We start from the raw sequence: 21,316 nt of genomic DNA on the forward strand, positions 1-21,316 counted from the left end.
GGGGGCGATGAGGCGCTGGACCCCCAAACAGGGGGGCTGCAATGGTCCTGTGGTTTGGGGGGGGGGGCACGTTCCCCCGCGGGGCCGGTGGGCTCAGCCGAGCAACCCCCCCCCCTCGCAGCCCGGGGTGCCCGCAGTGGGGACGGGGTGGGGGACCCCGAACCCCGTTTGTGCCCCCCCTCAGCCCCCATAAAAAGTGTGTGTGGGGGGGTGTCAGCACCCGGAGATGTCGCTGCAGAGTGGGGGGCGCCGGCCCAGCCCAGGATGGGGGGATATTCCCGAGCCCCCCGGGAGCACAGGGGTCCTGCTGGCGCCTCCATCCCCATCCCATCCCTTCCCATCCCAACCCTTCCCAACCCTATTCCCACCCCCGGCCCCGCCCCCGGCCCCGCCCGGCTCCTCTCCGGCTCCGCTCGGTGCGCGGCTCCCGGGGGTCCCGGCCCATGGCGGGGCGCTGAGCCCCCCGACCCCCAGCACAGCCGGGGCCGCCGCCCCCCACCATGCGCTGGGGGGGTCTCCTCCTGCTCCTCCTGCTCCGCGGGGCGCTGGGCGCAGGTAGGGGGGCCCGGGGGGGGCGGCGGGCGAGCTCCGGGAGGGATCCCGGCACTGGGGGCGCGGGGGGGGTCCCGGGTGGGCAGCGCCGTGCACGGCCCCGCCGGGGGTCCCGGGGGTCTTTTCCCCCCTGCTGCTGTGCTTTGGGGGGATGTTCGTGCCCCCCCAAGCGCGCAGGTGCGTGTCACGCTGTGCCCCGCTGCACCCACCCGCGCCGTGGGACCTGCCGCGGGGGTCCCGCTCCCCACCCCGTGTCCCCCCCCCCGCCCCGGCACCTCCACGGCGAAGATGGGGTGCCCGGACCCCCCCCACCTGTGCAGGGCAGCCCCCTTGGGCAGAGGGGGGGCTGTGGGGTGCCCCCACCCGGGATTCCCCCACGCGTGGCACCCCGTGGCACGGCTGCTGCTGTCCCGGCTGTGGGTGCAGCCACCCGCTGAGATTTTGGGGAGCCGTTTTGTGCGTGTGGGTCTCTGCTCCTTGGGGCACCCTCCCAGCGGGGGTGACGTCTGGGCCCCCCCGTACCCCCAGGGATGGCGAGTGTGACCCCCAACCCCAGAGCCCCCCCTGGGGCACGTCCAGCTCAGCCCCGCTCCCCCTGCCTCAGTTTCCCCTGCCGGAGCTCTGGGAACAGAATCCAGCCCCAGGAGGGGTCCGGGAGCTCGTTAAGGCAGCAATTAGCAATTATCTCCCCAGGGGTGAAGGTGGGAACCCCCTCCCAAGGGCGAGGGGAGCTGCCCGCGGCCCCCCCGCGGGATTTGCTGTCCCCTGGCTGGGGACAGACGTGTCCCTGCCCGTGGGCGAGTGCGTGCTGTCCCCACCGCCCCCGCGCCGCCGGGCTGCCGGGAATCTCATGATTCTCCGCAGATTTGGTCCCAAATGGCTTTTTTATCCCCCCCCCCCCCCGCCCTCAGTCATGTTTCCGGCCTCTGCTGCCTCCCCAGGGCTGGAGAGATGTGTCAGGAGGGGACAAGGGACACGTTTCTTTTGGGGGTGGATGCTTGGGATCTTCCCTGGCACCCGGAACCCATCCCAGCCGTGGGGAGGGGGCTGATGAGCTTGGGGACATCGAGGACATGGCCACGCTCGTGCAGCTTCCCCCTCCCCAGGGTCACGCTGGCGTGTGCAGGGGCTGCCATTTGGAGGTGTTCTGCCTCCTCACTGCCCTCCATCCCCGCTCTCCTCCCCTGCCTGGGGTCACTGTCACCTGTCCCCACCCTCCTCCGGAGAGACCCTGCCCTGCGTGTCCATCCTCGCGGTGATGCTGCTGATTGAGGCTGAGACCCCCCCAAACTCGTGTCACATAACCAGGAGCGTTGCTGGGGGACAGGGCTGGTTCTGGGGGTGCCCTCCTGGCGTGGCAGCCCCCTGACCCCTCCCTGTGCCCCCCCAGGACGCCCCCCCGGGAGCCCGGTGGTGGGCGAAGGGCGACGGAGAGCTCGGGATACGTCCGAGGGGACCCGGATCAGCCACGACCTGGGCGGGGGCAGCCTGGCCATCGACACCCTGCCGGCCAACGAGACCCGGATCGTGGTGAGTGGGGGTCCCCCCTTTGCCCCCCGCCCAGTGCCTGACCAGGAGAGCTGTTCCCAACCACGGGAGCTATTCCTGGGCTGGGCAGGGAGCTGGATCCCACATCCCAGAGGATAATTACAGCCCAGTGCCCTGGGATTGCTCCCAGCCCTGCGGCCTCCCCTGCCCTGCCAGGTCCCAGGGCTGGAAATCCCGGGATGCTTTGCTTGTGGGTGCCACAAGTACAATGCCACTGTCCCCCAGTAACCTCACTGGGGCCGAGAGGGAGTGAGGGGGCTGTGTGGGAGGAGGGGGTCTCTGTCCCTGTGTCACCACTAACGAGTTGAGCAGCAGCAGTGTCACCTCCTGGGACACCTTCCCTCCCCTGCTGTGCCTAATTACCCGCCCTCAATTAGCTCCCGGTTATTTGTGGCAGGGCCGTGTGTCCCTCGGCAGCCAGAGGAGTTTCCTGAGCTCTGGGAATGGGGGGATGTGTGAGTGGCTGGGTTTTGGTGGAGGGTGACTTGTCCCAGTGTTTCTGGTGCCCCCGAGGCACAGCAGGCAGGGGACAAACAGCCGTGGCTGCTTCCACTCTGCTCCAGCTCCAGCTCATCCACCGGGGATGAAGAAGGGCCAGGAACCGAGAAAATCCCGATGTGGAAGTGTTTAAAAATACCCCAAACCAGCCCAAAACCACTGGTGGCCACCAGGGCATTTGGAGATGCCGGGGAGCTGCAGGGAGGGTGTGACGGTGCCTGTGGTTCCCGGGAGGAAAAGGCAGTGGTTTCCTGAGGCTTTGGGATCTGCTCCAGGAGTGGGGCCGTGGGTGAGGTCGCAGGTGCATCTCACCCTGTCCCACCTGCAGAAGGTGGGATCCCACCTCGGGAGGTGCCAGTGCAGGGTCCGGAGGGGTTTTCCCTCCCTCCTCCCAAGATATTCCAGGTTAGGGGTGCAGAGAGGCAGCGCTGGTCCCAAAGAACGGAGGTCTCGTCCCTCCCCAGGCTCTGCCCCATTTATCCCTGTGCCCCAAACCTCTCCTCTCCTAATTCCTGCTGTAACCCCATCAAGGTGACGGATTAGAACATCCCGGTGAGTCAGCGATGAGGTCAGGAGCGTGGCAGCCGGATCCTCTGTGCTCCAGCCCTGCTTGTTCCCCCCTGGATTATTTGGAACACTTTGGGAAGGCACAGTGGGGGACACGAGGACACGGCAGGTTTTCTCCTTCGTCACCCAGCAGCGGCCTGGCCCTGCATCCCGGGGGTTTTCCATGGGGAGGTGTGTGCCGGGATGCAGCAGGTGCCAGCACAGCCTCAGTTTCCCCATCCATAGGGACTGGGACGTGTCAGCCCCTCGGAGCAAACAGGGGCTGTAATTCCCATGGGGAAGAACTGGGAGAGGCTGAGGAGTGCAACGACTCTCCCTGAGCTTTGGGGAAGCGGGAAAAAACCACAAGTTACAGGATTTTTTTCTGACAGCACTTTATTCCAGCTGAGGGCTCCTCCCCTGCCTCCGGCACCCGGGGTCATGTGCAGGGAGTGGGGCTGGGAGCAGGTCCCGGGGTCAGAGGGGGACGATGCTGGGGGTCAGAGGGGGCTTTGGGGGGTCAGAGGGAGTTTTGGGGGTCGGAGGGGGCCGAGCAGCAGATGGGGCCGAGCGGCGAGCCTGGCATTGTGCCAGCTGCTGGCACGGAGTGCTGGAGCGACGCTTTCCCAGGGAAAATTAAGATACTTCCCGTCCTCCCCCCCACCTCGGTGTGAACCGGCCTCCCCTGACAGGGGATGGCTCCCAGCTGTGTGTCCGTCCCTCCGTCTGTTCCCGCCGGAGAGGCCACGGCGGGGCCGGTGACACTGCTCTGTGTCCCTGGCCAGTCTGAGGTGACTCGTGGCAGAGCTGGCACCTGGGCCACGCTCTGGTTTGCCTGGGAGAGGGGGCTTGGGGGGCCCGGGGGTGCTGCTGGTGCCTTTAGGGGGACCCCCAGGGTGCCTCTCGTTGCTGTGGGTGAGAACAGGGGGGATCTGCTCCCTCGGGCAGAGCGAGGCTCCGTTCCACGCTCCCTGGAGCACATCCCTCGTCCCTCTCCCCCTGCTGTGTCCCCCATCCTCATCCTCATCCTCCTCCCTCCCCGCTGGCAGCAGCGGCTCGGCCGCTTTCCCCGAGCTGCTCATTCCAAGGTTCATCATTTCCTCTGGGCTTCCACGGCCCCGGTTGTTTGCTCCTCTTGCCGTGGTCACTTCAGCTGCAGCTCCCAGCCCCTGGCTCTGGGGCGGGATATTTTCTTCCCGGGAATGTTGCCCGTGCTGTGCCGAGCTCTCTCTCGTGAGTCACCCCTGGCTCTGCCCAGCCCGGTATCCCGTGGGATTCCCTGCACCTTCTCCAGCTGCTCAGCATCCCCCGCTGGCTGCGCCCGGGGTTTTCCAGGCTGGATTTATGTCGCTGCTTTGTGCCCAGACTGCTCGGGGGCTCACATCCCCACAGGGCAATCCAGGTGATCCCACTGTGCCTCCTCTGCAGGAGGACAACCACAGCTACTACGTGTCGCGGGTGTTCGGCCCCGGGGAGGCCCAGAGGAAGGGGCTGTGGGTGGACATGGCAGCGGCCAACGGGAGCCAAGTGAAGATCCACGGGATCCTCTCCAACACTCACCGCCAGGCCTCGGTGAGCGGCCCTGTCCCCGTGTCCCCTCTCCCAGCAGGGGTGTCCCGGTGGCAGCAGAATCCCTTCCACATCCCAGGACGTGGGAAGTGATTGGGGTGAAGGGGATGAGCACCCATAGGACCCCACTCCCGCCCCTCTCCCACCCTCCAAGCACCATCCAGGGCACGGATCAGTCCCCCCCACATTCCCTTGGGAGTTTTCCCGAGGGCTGAGCGTGGTTCTCACCTCACCTCCCCTCCCTCCTGCAGAGGATCATCCTCTCCTTTGACTTCCCCTTCTACGGCCACCTCCTGCGGCAGGTCACGATAGCGACGGGCGGTGAGTCGGGATGGATGGGATGGATGGGATTCCTGCAGGGAGGGGATGGACATGGCTCTGGTGCTGTCTCTGACCTCACCCCACAGCCCCAGGGAGCTCGGAGAAGGGGATACAGCCCTTCTGACCTTCTCCCTGCACCCCCAAATCTCCCCCTGCTCCGCTGCTGCTGTTTGGGGACTCGGGTGCTGCCGGAGCCTCCGGTCCTCCAGCAGTTTGGGGGGGGGGTCACACAAGCTTGGAGGAAATCCAGAAGGGGACTCTGGGGGTAAAAACGGGGCAGGGTGGTGGGAGGGAGGGTCCTGGGGGTGGTTTGTGCTGCTTCACCCTCTGCCCGCTTCAGGTTTTATCTTCGTGGGGGACGTGATCCACCGCATGCTCACGGCCACCCAGTACATCGCCCCCCTCATGGCCAACTTCAACCCCAGCTACTCCCGCAACTCCACTGTCCAGTACCTGGACAACGGTGAGTCCTGCCCTGGGCACCTCCTGCCCTGGGCACCCCCTGCCCTGGGCACCCCCTGCCCCGGCTGCCCCCGCTCTGGCCTCGTCCAGCCGGGCACAGCTCGGCTCTCTGGGCCAAGGTGGGGGTGTGGGCAGGGCTCATCAGGGGCTGTTCGGCCCCCAGGGGGGTTTGGGAGGGGTGTTTGGCCCCCCAGGGGGGTTTGGGATGGGTGGCAGGGGGGTCTGCTCGGAGCAAAGTGCTGGAGGTTGAGGGATGAGATGCCCTGGAGGGCAGAAGAGGACGGGTCAGGCTGGTGGGATGAGGAGAGGCCTGACCCGCTCTGGTCACAACCCCCCCCCTCCAGGGACGGTTTTCGTGGTGCAGTGGGACAAGGTGTACCTGCAGGGGAAGGAGGACATGGGCAGCTTCACCTTCCAGGCAGCCCTGCACAGCACCGGGAGGATCGTCTTTGGGTACAAGGAGGTGAGAGATCCTCCCCTCCTGGCACACCTGGGGGCATCAGGTGCCTCCTCCTGCAGGGGAAGGCAGGGCAGGAGGGTCCCCACGGGGGTCCCTGTGGGTTTAGGAGGGGGGGGTTGGGGTTGTAGTTCACACCCTGGGGATGGGCATTCCTGGAGGCCTCTGCAGCAGCACCAGGAGCTGGGGCGGGGCTGGGATCCATCCTGTGCTGTCTCCCTGGCTGCAGATCCCGGTGCCAGTCCTGCAGATCAGTGCCACCCAGCACCCCGTGAAGGCCGGGCTCTCCGACGCCTTCATGGTCCTCAACCCTTCTCCCGACGTGCCTGGTGAGTCGCTGCCCTCGAGGGGCTGCTGGGGCAGGGAGGGAGCTGATCCCACAGGGATCCCACAGGGATCCCACAGGGCTGCCTTGGCAGCTGGGAGAGGGGAGGGATCCTCACCTTTGGGCACTTCAGGACGTGAGGATGAGCTGCTTGGAATCCCAGGGAGCAGGGGAGTGTGAGGAGGTGTGTGGGGCTTGGCTGTCCCTCATGTCCCGTGTTCCCTGGGCATCCCTCTTGGAGTGCATCCCCCTGGTGCATCTCCCCGTGGCCAGGACCATCTCTCAGCCTCGTGCTCTGGGTGGGCCTTGGTGTGTTCAGACTCTCCATGAGCAGCCAAGCTCTTCCCCAGCTGATGAGGACGAGGGGAAGAATTCAATTCTTCTCCGATTCCAAGCAGGGCTGCAGATGGACAAGAGGCTTGGGGGGTGCAGGGTGCCCCATTCCCATAGGGATGGGGGGTTTGGAGGGTCTGCAGCCACCCCGCTGCTGCTCTGGGTGTCCTTCCACGTGTTTCCATGACTGGGATCTGCACCTCTGTCAGCAGCACACGGGAACACCCCCATCCATGTCCACACGCTCATTCCACGCGTGCCGGGAGCTGCAGGCCTGGGCTCAGCTCCCCAGAAAGGCTCTTCCAGCCTCTCCAGTCACGAGCAGCCCAGCCCTGCTCCTCCCTCCCGGTGTGGTGGCTTTCCCCTGTTGTTCCTGGAGCCATCTGGCCCCGGTTTATGACCCGTTCACAGCAGTTTGTGCAGGAACCGGGGCCAGCCTGGGTGGTTCCTCCCCTCCCGCCCCACAGCTGCTCCTCCACGGGCTGCTCCCTCCACCCCACGGCCTTCCCAAGCCCTGCCCTGGGCTGTGAGGGGAGAAGAAGTGCAAGAACTGGGCATGAAAGAGCCTCACGAGGTGGAGAAACGAGGGTTGGAGGGTGGAGAAGGAGGGGCAGGAGGGGAGGGTGCTCGTCCTGCTCATCTCCTGGGCTCCAAGTGCGGAGCACGTGCCCGTGCTGGGAGGAGAGGTTGGATTGTCCACAGAGGTTGATGCCAGAGGAGCATCTTGACTGGTGCCACCATCTGGGAGAAGCCTGAATCCAAGGATAGACCTCAGGATGAAGGGGAAAGAGAGGGAAGGGGACGGGGCAGGGGGGAAGGGGGAGCTTTGGGGGGAGCCCCGGGAGGCTCCAGCCCGTGAGTCAGTGAGGAACAATGTGTTTGTTTGGAGCAAGGCAGGGCTGGAGCACGTCCACCAGCGCAGCCTCTGGTCAGGGAGAGGGGACAGCGAGCCCTGAGCTCCTCCTGGCAGAACAGGGGGGCAGGATCTGTGCCCTACCACCCCTCCTGCCCCCCCAGCCCCTCCCCGTCCCTTCTCCTGCAGCCCCTGACCTGGAGCCACCTTTACCTTTCCCCAGCAGCCCCCCCGGCCTCCCCCACGTAAATCCCTTCACTGGGGGGGGTTTAGGCCTGGCTTAACCCCAAGGCTCGGCCTTGCAGAGTCCCGGCGCCGGACCATCTACGAGTACCACCGTGTGGAGCTGGACACCAGCAGGATCAGCAGCCTGTCTGCCGTGGAGTTCACCCCCCTGCCCAGTGAGTGCCGCCCCGGCCCCTTCCCTGCGGGATCTCACCCGGGGAGCACCGACTTCCAGACGGGTTTGGGGGTGCTGGGAGGGGGATGCCATCCCTGGCCTGGCAGGTGGGATCCTTGGAGCTGTGCAGGGAGCCAGCAGGGCACAGTTTGCCCCTGCCCTGGGGTCCTTGGAGCTGTGCAGGGAGCCAGCAGGGCACAGTTTGCCCCTGCCCTGGGGTCCTTGGAGCTGTGCAGGGAGCCAGCAGGGCACAGTTTGCCCCTGCCCTGGGGTCCCCGCCGTGCCCGGCTGTCGCTGAACCTCTCGTACATCCAGCCCTGTGTGGGTCAACCCCCTCAGAACCAACCTGAGCCAGCAGAAACCCCACCTTGGTGCGCTCCACAGCCGAGATGGGAGCCTGGGATGGCAGCAGAGCTCAGAGCTGGCACAGGAATTGCTGATGAAGGAGGGATCTGCAGGGATAATCCACCTTCCCTCTGCTCAGTGGTCCAGCCGTGCCAGCCAGGATGGAGCCGCTGTGCTCTGATCTGCTCCACCAGCACCTTTCCTCCTGCTCTCCTTGCTCACCAACCTCTCACCCCTTAATCCCTCACTCCCTGCACTGCCAGCGATTCCCACCCGAAATTCCTCCTCTGTGCTCCACGAGCTGCAGCTCATCCTGCCGAGCCCCGGCGGGTTCGCGCCGGGTCCGCACACGAGACATTTTCAACGCCTCCACACGGAGCTGAAATTTCTGAGAGCTGCTGGGAAACAGGCCCCATTTTTAGTGGCTGGATCCAAGGACACTCGGGCACGAGGGAGAGTCGTCAGCAGCCGGTAAATACGGGCTGGGAGGTAAATCTGCCATGGAGACACGGAGGGGCTGCACCGAACGCTCTCCCCGGGGTATTTTATGACAATTTTAACAGCAGGCAGGTTATTGCAGGCAGAACATAAATAACCATTCTGCAGTGACTCTGTTGGTTTGTTTTTTGTGTGTTTTTTTTTTTTTTTTCTCCTGAAGATTTGCTGGTTTGTTTTTTGCCTGTTTTTTTCCCCCCCTCAGCAGCTGAGAGCAATGTCTGCACGGGAGCCACGGAGCTACAGAGAGCCCCACTCTGCTGCTGCTTCTGGGGGTTCAGTTTTTGGCCTTGTTCGGGGCAGAAGGGATGGACTGCCTTGCTTTAGAGGTCTGAGTTTGCTCCCTGCCTCCACATGGCTTGGGAAAAGCTCAGGATGTGAGAGGGGATGAGGAGTGGAGGCCTTCATCCCTGGGAATGTCACAGCACTGGAGCCACTCTCGGCTCTGCCATTGAGGGGCTTGTTAAAACTGCTGATTTCCTTCTCTTTCTTTGCAGCCAAGCCCCTCTTGACCATCTTTCCTAGACAGGGGGACACCAAATGTTGGTGTTCTTGCAGAACCACTTCGTGTGGGCGCAGCACGAGGGGGGGGTTCAGCTGTTTGTGCTGGACCTTCCTCCTGAGGAACACCCTCTGTGCAATGAGAAAGGGCAAAAAGCCTCTCAGGTGTTTGAATTCCCAGCTAAACAGCGCAGGAGGAGGTTTATGGATGGACTGGGAGCCCATCCTGCAGGTCCATGGCAGAGAGGTTGGGTTGGACCCTCAGTGGCTGCTCCTCCAGTCCTGCCCGAGCCACCAGCTCTTGGATCTGCTCCCCTGTGCCCTCACAGATGTTGGCACTGGGCTGGAACATCTCTCCTCTCTCTTTCCCAGCTTGTCTCCAGCACCAGAGCTGTGAAACGTGTGTGACCTCGGAGCTGACCTTCAACTGCAGCTGGTGTCACGTCCTGCAGAGGTACCTGGGCTGGGATTCCTTCCCTCCTCTTCCCTTGCTGATGTTCCCAGAGCTGGGACAGGGAGCACAGGGCCAGGGTTGGTGGCTGGGTCAGTGGTGCTGGGTTTTTTTTAGTATTTTCCCCTCTTTTTGCCATTTTTTGGGTTGGTTGGGTGCTGCTCCTGCTGCTCCCAGTCATGGTTAAGCCCTGACCTGATCTCCGGTTACAAGCCACAGAAAGGAGACATTTCCTGGGGTTTTTGGTCCAGGAACAGGCTGAGACCTGGAGCAGGACTCACATTTTTGTCAGTCAGCTTTAAACACGGGGAAAACTTGTCCTGACTTGGGCTGGGATCAGACAGAGGTGCAGGGAAGGGAGGCTGGGACAGGCTCCAGGCAGGTCCTGGAGCTGGGAATGCTCATCACCCCCCAGCTGGGAGGGACGAGGCATAGCAAGGGTGGGGGGCACTTGCTGCCTTGTTTTTGGGGTGACTGGAGTTTCTGGTCCTGCCCCCTGCTCTCCTCCAGCTCCAGCAGCTCCACACAGAGCACGGGAGCTTAATGAGATTGTGCTGAACTCTTTATTTGGAGCTGGTGGCAGGGGAGGGGACCCAATAACACAGATCCTCACGTGGAAATCCTGCTCTCCCAGGAAGGCACAGGCTCCTGCCCCCCTCCTTCCAGCAGGGTGTGAGCAGGGGACAGGAAAAGATCCTGAGCCATCAGCAAGGCCACCCATAAATCAGCATCGATTCCCTGCCTGCTGTGGGCCCGAGCCACGGGAATGTCATTTGTCAGTGGCAGTGGTGGCTTCAGAGCAGAGGATGGGATGTTCTCACACCTGCTTTGGGGGCAAAACTGAGCCTGGGGTACAGTGGCTTTGTCTGGGTCTGGTTTGGGCTGAACCCCAGGGGTTCAAACACTTGGTTATTCCAACTGTTCCAAATTTACGGTGTTTGCAAATCTGATTGTATCATGTCAGGGAATGGTTTGGGTGGGAAGGGACCTTAAAGCCCATCCAGTCCCACCCCCTGCCATGGGCAGGGACACCTTCCTCTATCCCAGGTTGCTCCAACCTGTCCTTGGACAATTCCAGGGATGGGGCAGCCACAGCTTCTCTGGGCAACCTTTGCCAGGGCCTCCCCGCCCTCACAGCCAGGAATTCCTTCCCAGTATCCCATCTAACCCTGCCCTCTGGCAGTGTAAGGGTTCAAGCCACCCTTTTTCATCTTCCCAAATCCCAGTGGTTGGTGGTGTTTGCTCCTGTCCCCCCTGCCCTGGTGACCCCGGGCGCGTCCTGTCGCCGTCACCGCGGCTCAGCCCGAGGAGTTCAGGTTACAAATGGGAACCACACGTGGAAAAAAACACAGTGGGATTGGCAAGCTGGAGCAAACAGACCCCTGTCTTTGTTGGCTTTCAGCCAGCTTGGTCTTGCAAAGCCAACTTGATCCGTCCCAAGGAAGCTGGGGGGGTGGTTCCAGGGCTGGAGCTCCATCCCGGCTCCAGCTCCGTGATTCCATCCCAGAGTCCTCTCAGCTCTCTGCTTGGGCAGTGGAATCTGTATTTTTGCCTCTCCTGAGCCCACAGTTGTGACAGGAACTGTGCTTGAAGCAAAGGTCTCAGCAGGGTCTGAAGCTTTCTGTGGTTGTTGGGTAAATTGGTGTTTGTGTGACCTGAGCCCCTGGTTCGGATTTTGCTCCCCCCCGAGGCTTTCCAAAGGTCAGGGAGCTGTTCCATTCCCTGTTCCTGCGGGGATTTCTCTCGCTGCTGGTTTGCCTGATGTCATCTATAATTTCTTTAGTGTGTTTTTCCTGTGCAGATGTTGCTGGAAAAAACCCAACGAGCCTCGTGGAGCTCGTGGCCTTGCCCTGGCACAGAGTCCGGGGGATGGAAACTCAAACTCAGGCCATATATTTTTTCCTATTTTTCTGCCTCTCCTTTTCCCTTGGACAAGTGGTGTTGACCCTTCTCCTCCTCTGGGAAAGGGGAATGTTTGGGTTCTTCCAGCACAGCTGTGCTGGAAACCCCCATGTCCTTGGGTGTCACCTTGGGTATCATCCTGCCCATCCTTGTTTGTCCCTGTGTCCGTCCATGGGGCCCACCAGGGCAGGATTTGGGACTCTTGGGCACCTTAGAAACCACGAGCAGTGCCACCAGCATTTCCTGCCACCTTCAATCCCACTTTTCCTCCCCAGGTGCTCCAGTGGCTTTGACCGGTACCGGGAGGAGTGGTTGTCCTATGGCTGTGGCCAGGTGAGCCCGGGGGGAATCCCTGCCCAGCTCCTGGGCTGGGAATGATCCTGCTCTGCAGGGAAATCCATGGCCATGTCCCAGCTCAAAGAGGGAATGCTCAGCTCTGCCTGACCCGTGGTGTTCTGGGTCAGACTGAGCATCCCTTTAGATATCTCTTTATTCCCTTTAAATATCCCTTTATTCCCTTTAGATATCCCTTGAGATATCCCTTTGGACATGCCTTTATTCCCTTTAGATATCCTTTTAGATATCCCTTTATTGCCTTTAGATATCCCTTTAAATCCCTTTGTCCCCTTTAGGTGTTCTTTTATTCCCTTTGGATACCCCTTTATAACCCTTTATTCCCTTTGGATAATATCCCTTTATCTACCCCTTTCCCATTCCAGCAGGACCCCTTAGCAGAGGATGCCTGGATTGGGATAGTTAAAGGATGCTCCATCCAATCCAGGCTTTTCCTTGCTGGTGCCTTTCCTGGGTGCTGGATATTCCCTGAAGGTGCTGAGAAGCTCCAGGAGTCACCAGCCAGTGCAGTTTGAGCACTCTGGGGTGTTTTTCCTCCTCCTCCTCCCGGAGCATGACTCTTACTCACTCCCGAGCAGGAAGGAACGAGCCCTGTTTTCGTCCTTGTGAGCACAATTATCTCCTCGTTGGATGAACTCCTTCCTTTGTCTCACAGAGATCAGCTCAAGAGAAACATCTGGTTCTGCTTTGGGCTTTTTTTTTTTTGTGTGTGTGTGTGTGTGTGTGTGTGGTGTTGGTTTGATTTTTATTTTTTTTTCCTTGCTGAAAACTCAGCTTTGTTCCCCGTCACCCAGAGGGTTGAGTGAGGGAAACTGGACCTGCAGGAGGTCACCCAGTGATGCACAAAGTCCAGGCTCCAGGACCTTGCCAAGTCGTTGTCCTTTGTCCTGCCTAAGTGCTTCCCAAACTTTTTCTCCTCTTCTCTGGACCTGTTTCCCCTGCAGTGTTTGAACCTCAGGGGGCTCGGCAGCCCCAAGCCTTGGAAGCACAGCCCTCCCCTGGCATTCCTGGGGAAAAACAGCTGTTCTCCTTTTTTCCTTCCAGTCAGATGAAAAGACCTGTGAGGATCTGGCAGAAGGCAGCCACTACTCAGCCCCTCCTGACAGCTCCTTGTCCCCTCTGAGCGAGGGTGTCCCCTCCTCCACGGCCTCGCTCTTCATCGACAGCCTCACCACCGAAGGTAGGGGGGACATCCCATGCCTGGGGCACGTCCCTGCCAAGGTCCTTCACTCCAGGGCCTCACAAAGCCAATTCCTGTCCAAAGGAATCCAGGAACAACGTGGGTTTTGAAGGAGGCTCGTGGAGTGGTTTGGGTTGGAAGGGACGTTAAAGCCCATCCAGTGCCACCCCCTGCCATGGGCAGGGACACCTTCCACTAGCCCAGGTTGCTCCAAGCCCTGTCCAGCCTGGCCTTGGACACTTCCAGGGATGGGGCATCCTCTGGGAAATCCATTCCAGGGCCTCACCACCCTCACAGGGAGGAATCTCTTCCCAGTGTCCCTTTCCAAGTCCCTTTCTCCCTCTCTGAAAGAGGAACGACATTCCCGGGATCTGCAAAGTAAGATCATGGAATCATGGAATGGTTTGGGTTGGAAGGGACCTTAAATCTCATCCAGCCCCACCCTCTGCCATGGTCCCACTGGACCAGGTTGCTCCAAGCCCTGTCCAGCCTGGCCTTGGGCAGGGGTGAGTGCAGGGGGTGGTGGAAAAGGGAAGGAAGGGCAGCCAAGGGGTGAGACCTGGGGGGATGTGGCACAGGGAGGGATGAAACCCTCCAGTGGGAAGAGTTTTAGAGTCGTTCCAGCTTTTTTTACCCATCTGTGAAGGTCAGCAGCAACCAATCCGTGGTGGGCAGTGCCCACAGCCTCCCCCAGGGGGGTTAATCCTGCAGAGTGGGGCTCAGGCTTTTCACGGGCTTGGGTTTAGCTCAGGGGCTGCCAGGACTCCCAGCCTGGAATTAATCCAGGTGATTGCCCTCTCCTTGGGAATGCTGCTCGTTCCAGCCTCGGAAAGCTCCACATAAAGCCCCGGGTTTCCCTGGAGACCCCCGTGCTCTAATCCCATTAACACGGGGCTGGCTCCTCGGCTCCTCCCGGCAGGTATCACTCCAATTTCCCTGCTTAATAGTCCCTAACGCCGCCTGCTAATTAGGATAAATAGAAAGGAACATTAGTGATTGTCCTTCAGCCGCGGGAAGGAGCTGGGTGGGGGAATGGAGCTGCCAAGGGCTGACTTTGGAAGGAGCAATTAAAGGGAGGGGAGGGGAGGGGGGGTGGAACACCACCAGGGAGAGCGTTTTCCAGCTCACCGCCAGTTCTTGGAAAAAAAAAAAAAAAAAGGAAAAGAGGCTTTTTTTTCTGTGACACAGTCGAGCGTGAAGTTAATTTGGGATCTTGGAAGGAAACAAACAGGGAGGAGGGCTGGGGCTGAGGAGAGAGCAAAGGAACCAGCGACAGCGGGGGGACCCAGCCCTCAGCGTCCTCCCTGGATCTGTGTCCTCCCCAGCCAGCTCTTTTCCTTGGATCCACATCCTCCCCAACCAGCCCTTTTCCTTGGATCCACATCCTCCCCTGCCAGCCCTTTTCCTTGGATCCACATCCTCCCCAACCAGCCCAGCTCCCTGGATCTGTGTCCCTCCCAGCCAGCTCTTTTCCTTGGATCCACATTCTCCCCTGCCAACCCTTTTCCTTGGATCCACATCCTCCCCAGCCGGCCCTTTTCCTTGGATCCACATCCTCCCCAACCGGCCCTTTTCCCTGGATCCACATCCTCCCCAGCCAGCCCTTTGCCTTGTCCTCCCCAGCCAGCCCTGTTCCCTGGATCTGTGTCCCTCCCAGCCAGCTCTTTTCCTTGGATCCACATCGTCCCCAACCAGCCCTTTTCCCTGGATCTGTGTCCTCCCCAGCCAGCCCAGTTCCCTGGATCCACATCCTCCCCAACCAGCTCTTCTCCCTGGATCTGTGTCCCTCCCAGCCAGCCCAGTTCCTTGGATCCACATCCTCCCCAGCCAGCTCTTTTCCTTGGATCCACATCCTCCCCAGCCAGCCCTGTTCCCTGGATATGTGTCCCTCCCAGCCAGCCCTTTTCCTTGGATCCACATCCTCCCCAGCCAGCCCTTTTCCTTGGATCCATGTCCTCCCCAGCCAGCCCTTTTCCCTGGATCTGTGTCCTCCCCAGCCAGCCCAGCTCCCTGGATCCACATCCTCCCCAACCAGCCCTTTTCCTTGGATCCACATCCTCCCCAACCAGCCCTTTTCCTTGGATCCACATCCTCCCCAACCAGCTCTTCTCCCTGGATCTGTGTCCTCCCCATCCAGCCCAGCTCCCTGGATCTGTGTCCCTCCCAGGCAGCTCTTTTCCTTGGATACACATCCTCCCCAGCCAGCTCTTCTCCCTGGATCTGTGTCCCTCCCAGCCAACCCTATTCCTTGGATCCACATCCTCCCCAGCCAGCCCTGTTCCCTGGATTTGTGTCCCTCCCAGCCAGCCCTGTTCCCTGGATTTGTGTCCCTCCCAGCCAGCCCTGTTCTTTGGATCCACATCCTCCCCAGCCAGCCCAGTTCCTTGGATCCATGTCCTCCCCAGCCAGCCCTTTTCCCTGGATCTGCTCCTGGAGATGCTGGTGGCTGTGTCTGACTCACCAGCCGTGTGTCAGCACTGCCTCCAGCACATGTGGAAGCCAAGCAGTGGGAATTCTGGGTCAGGATTTCACCCTGGTGAGGGTGGGGATGTGGAGACCATGGAGAGACAAAGCCCTGTACAAAATATCCTGGTTCTTCCACAGCGAGGCCAAGAATGGAAGTGGATTTTGGGCCCCCATGGAAAACACCCCCAGTGTAACATCCCACTGATTTATTTGGGATGTATGAGCCCCAAATGCTGTGGCCTGAACATGGGCACCCACATCCAGCATCCACTTATGGTTCAGACCTTGCACTCTGAGCATGTTGAGTGACCCCTTTTCCCAGGTATTTGTGCTCCAGGTGCCACCTCAGTGAAGGAAAATGATCCCTATCCCACCTGCTTTCACTGTTGTTTCCTGTGTTCCTCCCTCTTCCACGAGCAGAGATTTGAAACTATCCAGAGATCCCATCACAGGGGGATGGAAGCAGGTGGGAAACGTGCAGGATATCGGAGAAAGGCCCTGATTTTACTTTTTTTTTCTGCCCTGTTTTCTCCTTTCAGACGACACGAAGCTCAATCAGTTCGCAGGAGCAGAGGGTAAGCCCTTCACCCCCTCCCTGCCTGCTCCGAGGGAACACGGGTTTCCCTGGATTCCAGTGGTCAGCAGGGGGGACAGGGGAACCTGGGACATCATCAAGATAACATTCCTGTTGTCCTCACCCTGGTTAATGCAATTCCAGAGGGTGAAAAGTGAGAGTCTGCAATGATCTGTTTTACCCTGGTGCCGTTTGTCCTGCTGTGCAAACTCAGACAGGGAGTTTTCTCCTTCCGTGTAATTCCCTTTATTTGCCATATTTTCATAGACGCAAAGCCCTTTTCCCTCTGAGTTTCCCCAGCTGGGCCAAAGAGCAGCATAAAATCCAAATATAAAGTGTCCTCTCTGCTCCCTGAATCCTTGGTCAGCCCCAGTCTGTCCACCAGGGAACTGAACTGTGCCATAATGCTCTTCCTAATTCCAGAGACTGGGAAGGATCCAAGCCCTGTTCACTGATGTCAGGCCCTGTGTGTCCCTTTTCTCTGGGAGGAGCTCAGGGAAGTTCAACTGCCTGAACTGGGCTGGGGATTGGGCCACGGAGCCTTTGGAATCCACGTTATTCCCAGTTTGCTCCCAAATGCCCGGTGATGTCCCAGTTAACAGATGCCACGTCCACCCTCTGCAGCTCTGGGCAGTTGCTGAGGCGCCAGCACTGCTCCAGCCCCAGCTGGATCCTGTTTTCCAGGCATGGGGAGCAGCCTTCCTTCCAAGACGGCCCCAATTCCCACCGGCACCATCGTGGGGATCGTCCTGGCCGTGCTGCTCGTGGCCGGGATCATCCTGGCTGGGATCTACATCAGCAGCCACCCCACCTCCAACGCCGCCCTCTTCTTCATCGAGGTGAGTGCAGCACCTCACCCCTGCAGGCTTTGCCCTCCCTTTGCCATCCACCCAAATCCCAGCCTTCCAGACCCACCCAAATCCCAGCCTTCCAGATCCACCCAAATCCCAGCCTTTCAGACCCACCCAAATCCCAGCCTTCCAGATCCACCCAAATCCCAGCCTTCCAGACCCACCCAAATCCCAGCCTTCCAGACCCACCCAAATCCCAGCCTTCCAGATCCACCCAAATCCCAGCCTTCCAGATCCACCCAAATCCCAGCCTTCCAGACCCACACAAATCCCAGCCTTCCAGATGCACACAGATCCCAACATTCCAGATCCGCACAAACCCCAGCCTTCCAGATCCACACAAACCCCAACCTTCCAGATCCACACAAATCCCAACATTCCAGATGCACCCAAATCCCAGCCCTCCAGGTGCACACAAATCCCAACATTCCAGATCCGCCCAAATCCCAGCCTTCCAGACCCACCCAAATCCCAGCCTTCCAGATCCACACAAATCCCAACATTCCAGATGCACCCAAATCCCAGCCTTCCAGATCCACCCAAATCCCAGCCTTCCAGATCCACCCAAATCCCAGCCTTCCAGATCCACCCAAATCCCAGCCTTCCAGATCCACCCAAATCCCAGCCTTCCAGATCCACACAAATCCCAGCCTTCCAGATCCACCCAAATCCCAGCCTTCCAGACCCACCCAAATCCCGGCCTTCCAGATCCACCCAAACCCCAGCCTTCCAGACCCACCCAAATCCCAGCCTTCCAGATCCACCCAAATCCCAGCCTTCCAGATCCACCCAAATCCCAACCTTCCAGATCCACCCAAATCCCAGCCTTCCAGACCCACACAAATCCCAACATTCCAGATCCACCCAAATCCCAGCCTTCCAGATCCACCCAAATCCCAGCCTTCCAGATCCACCCAAATCCCAACCTTCCAGATGCACCCAAATCCCAGCCTTCCAGACCCACCCAAATCCCAGCCTTCCAGATCCACCCAAATCCCAGCCTTCCAGATGCACCCAAATCCCAGCCTTCCAGATCCACCCAAATCCCAGCCTTCCAGATCCACCCAAATCCCAGCCTTCCCGAGAGGGGAGCAGGGAGCTTCACATCCAAGCTCCTTTCCGTGCTCCTCCAGTCACGGCTGATCTCCCAACCTCCGGCTGCTGGGTGTTTAAACTCAGCCTCTCTCCTTCCCACACGGTTTTATTTCTCTCCCCTGTTTTCCCCCATGGAATGTCGGGCTCTTCCACCTGCTCCTCGAGCTCAGCCTGGCCCAGGGGGGGGAGAGGCTCCGCCGAATCGCCCCGCTGGATTTTTGTTGCCTAAAATTGCCAGCCTGCCCCTGATGGATGGATGCCATCAGCTGCCGTGGGAGGGCTGTGGGAATGCTCTGGAGGCAGGAATTTAATTCTGGGGGTGACGGGGGGCCCAACCATCCCCATCTGCTGCCGGAGCCGGGCCCGAGGCAGCCGGGAGTGGGCTGGATCCTGGCACGGGAGCTGCTGCCAAGGGATGAGCAACACTCAGCCCTCAGCCTTCCCTTATCCCTCCCCGGCTTGTTCCCGGAGCGCTTCTCCCCCATCTGTCCTGTTTGCAGGGAGAGGCTGCAGGGGATGGATCCGTGGGGCCCCTGCCAGCCCAGCACCGGGCACCGGGAATGTTTGAGGGATCCATCCACACCCAGCTGGGAAGGGGCAGTGCTTGGCCCTGTTTGGGGCAGGGAGGGGTCACAGTTGCAGGGAACACTCATGGGCACCCTCAGCTGCTGCTCCAGGCACAGACCATCCTGGATTTTCAGGCTGATGGGAGCCTCCACTTCCATTCCCTCCCCATTCCCCATTTTAGCAGCTCAGCGACTTCAGCGCGTTACAACAAACCCAAGCACTAAGAGACCTCTTAAAGCTCTTTTTTTCTTCCCACAAAACCCTCAAACTCTCCCCAGGACAGCACTGTCCATGTCCCAGGGCCCGTTTTCCCCTCGGGGTCGGGGTGGGAGGCTCTGTCCCGGCTCCTGACGTGCCCTCCTTTCTCTGTCCCCAGCGGAGGCCGCACCACTGGCCCGCCATGAAATTCCGGAATCACACCCACCACGCCACCTACGCCGAGGTGGAAGCAGCCAGCCAGGAAAAGGAGGGATTCGTGGAAGCAGAGCAGTGCTGAGCGATCCTCCCTCCCTCCCCTCCTGCATCCCGAACCTGCATCCTGCATCCCGAACCTCCCGTTATCCCACTGCAAAGTCTGTCCCCTTCCTGGAGGAGAACCGGCAAGGAGAGAGAGGGGAAAAAAAAAGGAGCCAAGAAATGGAGATTTCTTTTTTTTTTTTTTTTTCAAGGAGGAGGCTGGATGTGCCTGGATCCTCCTGGGCACCCCCTGGGTGTGGTGGGGGGCAAAGTGCAGCCAACTTTTGACCTTGGTGAGGGGTTTTTTGGGCTTTTTGTTTGTTTATTTGTTTTTTCCCTCTTCCCTCCTCCACCAGAGCAGCAGAAATGGGGGGGGGAAATCTCGTTCTGGGGGTGCCTCGAGCAGCAGGTTCTTGGGGAGCGAAGAGAAGCTTTTTGGGGCACAGTGGCTCTGGAATGCTCAGGAATGTCGTGTTGGTGCCTCTCCCCTCTCGTGGAGTAGTTGGGAAGCGGGATCAGATGTTGTGGTGGCCCAGGAGGGGTCAGGTTGGCTCTGCAGGGCTCCTCTCCCATCCCCTCACCCCCCAGCTCTGTCCCTTTCTCCCCTTTGCCTTCTTTAATTGACATTTAATTTTGCCTTCACGGCTCAGAAGCCTCAAGTCCTGGTCTCCTCCACCACCTTGGATCCAGCTCTGCCTCCAAAGCAACACCTTCCTCTGGAGAAAGGGGAACCTGAACTATTTTAAGGACTAAAAACCCTGCAGAGGATTCACCTCCAGGATTTTCATGAGCCCACGGCTTTGATGCGCTTTTTGGCACCTAATTAGTTTGCTAAATTGCTAATTATGACCCTTCCCCTAAAGGAGACGGAGAGTAGGGGAAAAAAAAATCTGAGATTCCTTCAAAATACGTCCCCGTGGGCACCGATCCAGTGGGAACAGAGTGGATCTGATGGAAGAGAGGATGGGGAGAGAGCACTGGAAAACACAGGCTGAATCCTGGGGCAAATCCAAGCTCATCCATGGGCATTTCAGATAAATCAGGAGTGCCTGGACAGTGCAGAAAATGAGAAATCACCTTGTCAACATCATATTTTTGAGTCAGTGGAATTATTTTTCCTGATTTTTGTTTTATTTTACCTCGCCTGTGACCAGCCCCAGGTGTGGATCTGGGGCTTCCAGGACCTGACCCCAAGGAAGGGCTTCCCCACCAGGACCTCTTGGGGTTTTTCTCCTCCCTCTGCACCCTGGGAATTTGAGGTTAAACCTGCAAAAAAACCCCTCCTCTGCCCAACTCCACAGACGGGGTGTGAAGAAAGGGAGAACCCACACCTCGGGCCCAGTTAAAATTTTATTTCCCCTCCTCTAAAAAGGTGTTGGTTGATGTATCTTTCCCACTCCTCTTTTTGGGGGGCTTTTCCCTCCCCCCCTTTTTTTTTTTTAAATTTTCTCCTGCTCCTCTTTATTCTGATAATCATGTCTGGTGCAGATCTGACCCAGGGGCTGGTTCAGCCATGTTATTATGGCCCAGACAGTCTCTCTTTAGATATTTTCAAGATAAATTTAATTCCCAGATAAAGCTTTTAACTAAAAATTTGTTGGTTGTTTTTTTTTTTGGTGGGTTTTTTTGTTGTTGTTGTTTTTTGTTTTATTTTTATTTTATTTTTTTAATTTTATTTTTTATTTTATTTTTTATTTTATTTTTTTATTTTATTTTTTTTATTATTATCATTTTTTTATTTTTATTTTTTCTCCTTCTTTCCCCAAAGTGGAAAAAATTCAGAGTGATTCTGTCACCCAGTTTTTACCCCAAATCTGATCTCCTTTCAAAAGAGAATTTTCTCTGGATTTAACTTTTTTTTTGTTTTGTTTTTCCAAATAGTTACATTTAAACTGTTAATTGGAGTAGTTTTAGGCCTTGGTTTTGCTGTTTTTCTGAACAGGAATGGTAACAGCAAGATTTTGGTTCTTCCTCTTCCCCTGCAAGCCCTAGAAATGCTGGGAGGGATCCAAGAATTCTGAAATGCTGCGAATTTAGAGGAAAACAGGCTTTCTAAGTAGTGTGCATTTGTATAAATCACTACAGAAAAGGATCCTGGGAGGATTCAGGAGGAAATATGAAGATTAAGGAAGGATTCAGGTGGAAAAATAACACCTTCCAAGTGCCATAACCCAGGAATGGCTGAACTGGGATCTGTGGAACACCTGAACTTCGG

General features: G+C 58.8%; 1 protein-coding gene across 1 annotated transcript; it reads left to right on the top strand.

Moving 5' to 3' along the window:
* Positions 1–392: 392 nt before the first annotated feature.
* PLXDC1 (plexin domain containing 1) lies at positions 393–19,743 on the top strand. Its single transcript, XM_064636899.1, has 14 exons — positions 393–555; positions 1,943–2,082; positions 4,573–4,716; positions 4,965–5,034; positions 5,375–5,497; positions 5,841–5,959; positions 6,183–6,282; positions 7,770–7,865; positions 9,578–9,659; positions 11,834–11,891; positions 12,957–13,092; positions 16,098–16,133; positions 16,817–16,971; positions 19,022–19,743. The coding sequence occupies exons 1-14, from the start codon at positions 501–503 to the stop codon at positions 19,139–19,141; spliced, it is 1,434 nt and encodes a 477-aa protein (XP_064492969.1). The 5' UTR covers positions 393–500; the 3' UTR covers positions 19,142–19,743.
* Positions 19,744–21,316: the final 1,573 nt, after the last annotated feature.

Source organism: Pseudopipra pipra, chromosome 26 (assembly GCF_036250125.1).
Source record: "Pseudopipra pipra isolate bDixPip1 chromosome 26, bDixPip1.hap1, whole genome shotgun sequence".
In the NCBI taxonomy this organism is placed as follows: Eukaryota; Metazoa; Chordata; class Aves; order Passeriformes; family Pipridae; genus Pseudopipra; species Pseudopipra pipra.

What these genes read in the sequence shown, in the direction of transcription:
- PLXDC1 (XM_064636899.1), top strand. Translation starts at nt 501, where the DNA reads ATGCGCTGGGGGGGTCTCCTCCTGCTCCTCCTGCTCCGCGGGGCGCTG. An exon ending in CCGCGGGGCGCTGGGCGCAG is followed by an intron (nt 556 to 1,942) that starts GTAGGGGGGCCC and finishes GTGCCCCCCCAG; the next exon opens with GACGCCCCCCCGGGAGCCCG. An exon ending in GGTCACGATAGCGACGGGCG is followed by an intron (nt 5,035 to 5,374) that starts GTGAGTCGGGAT and finishes TGCCCGCTTCAG; the next exon opens with GTTTTATCTTCGTGGGGGAC.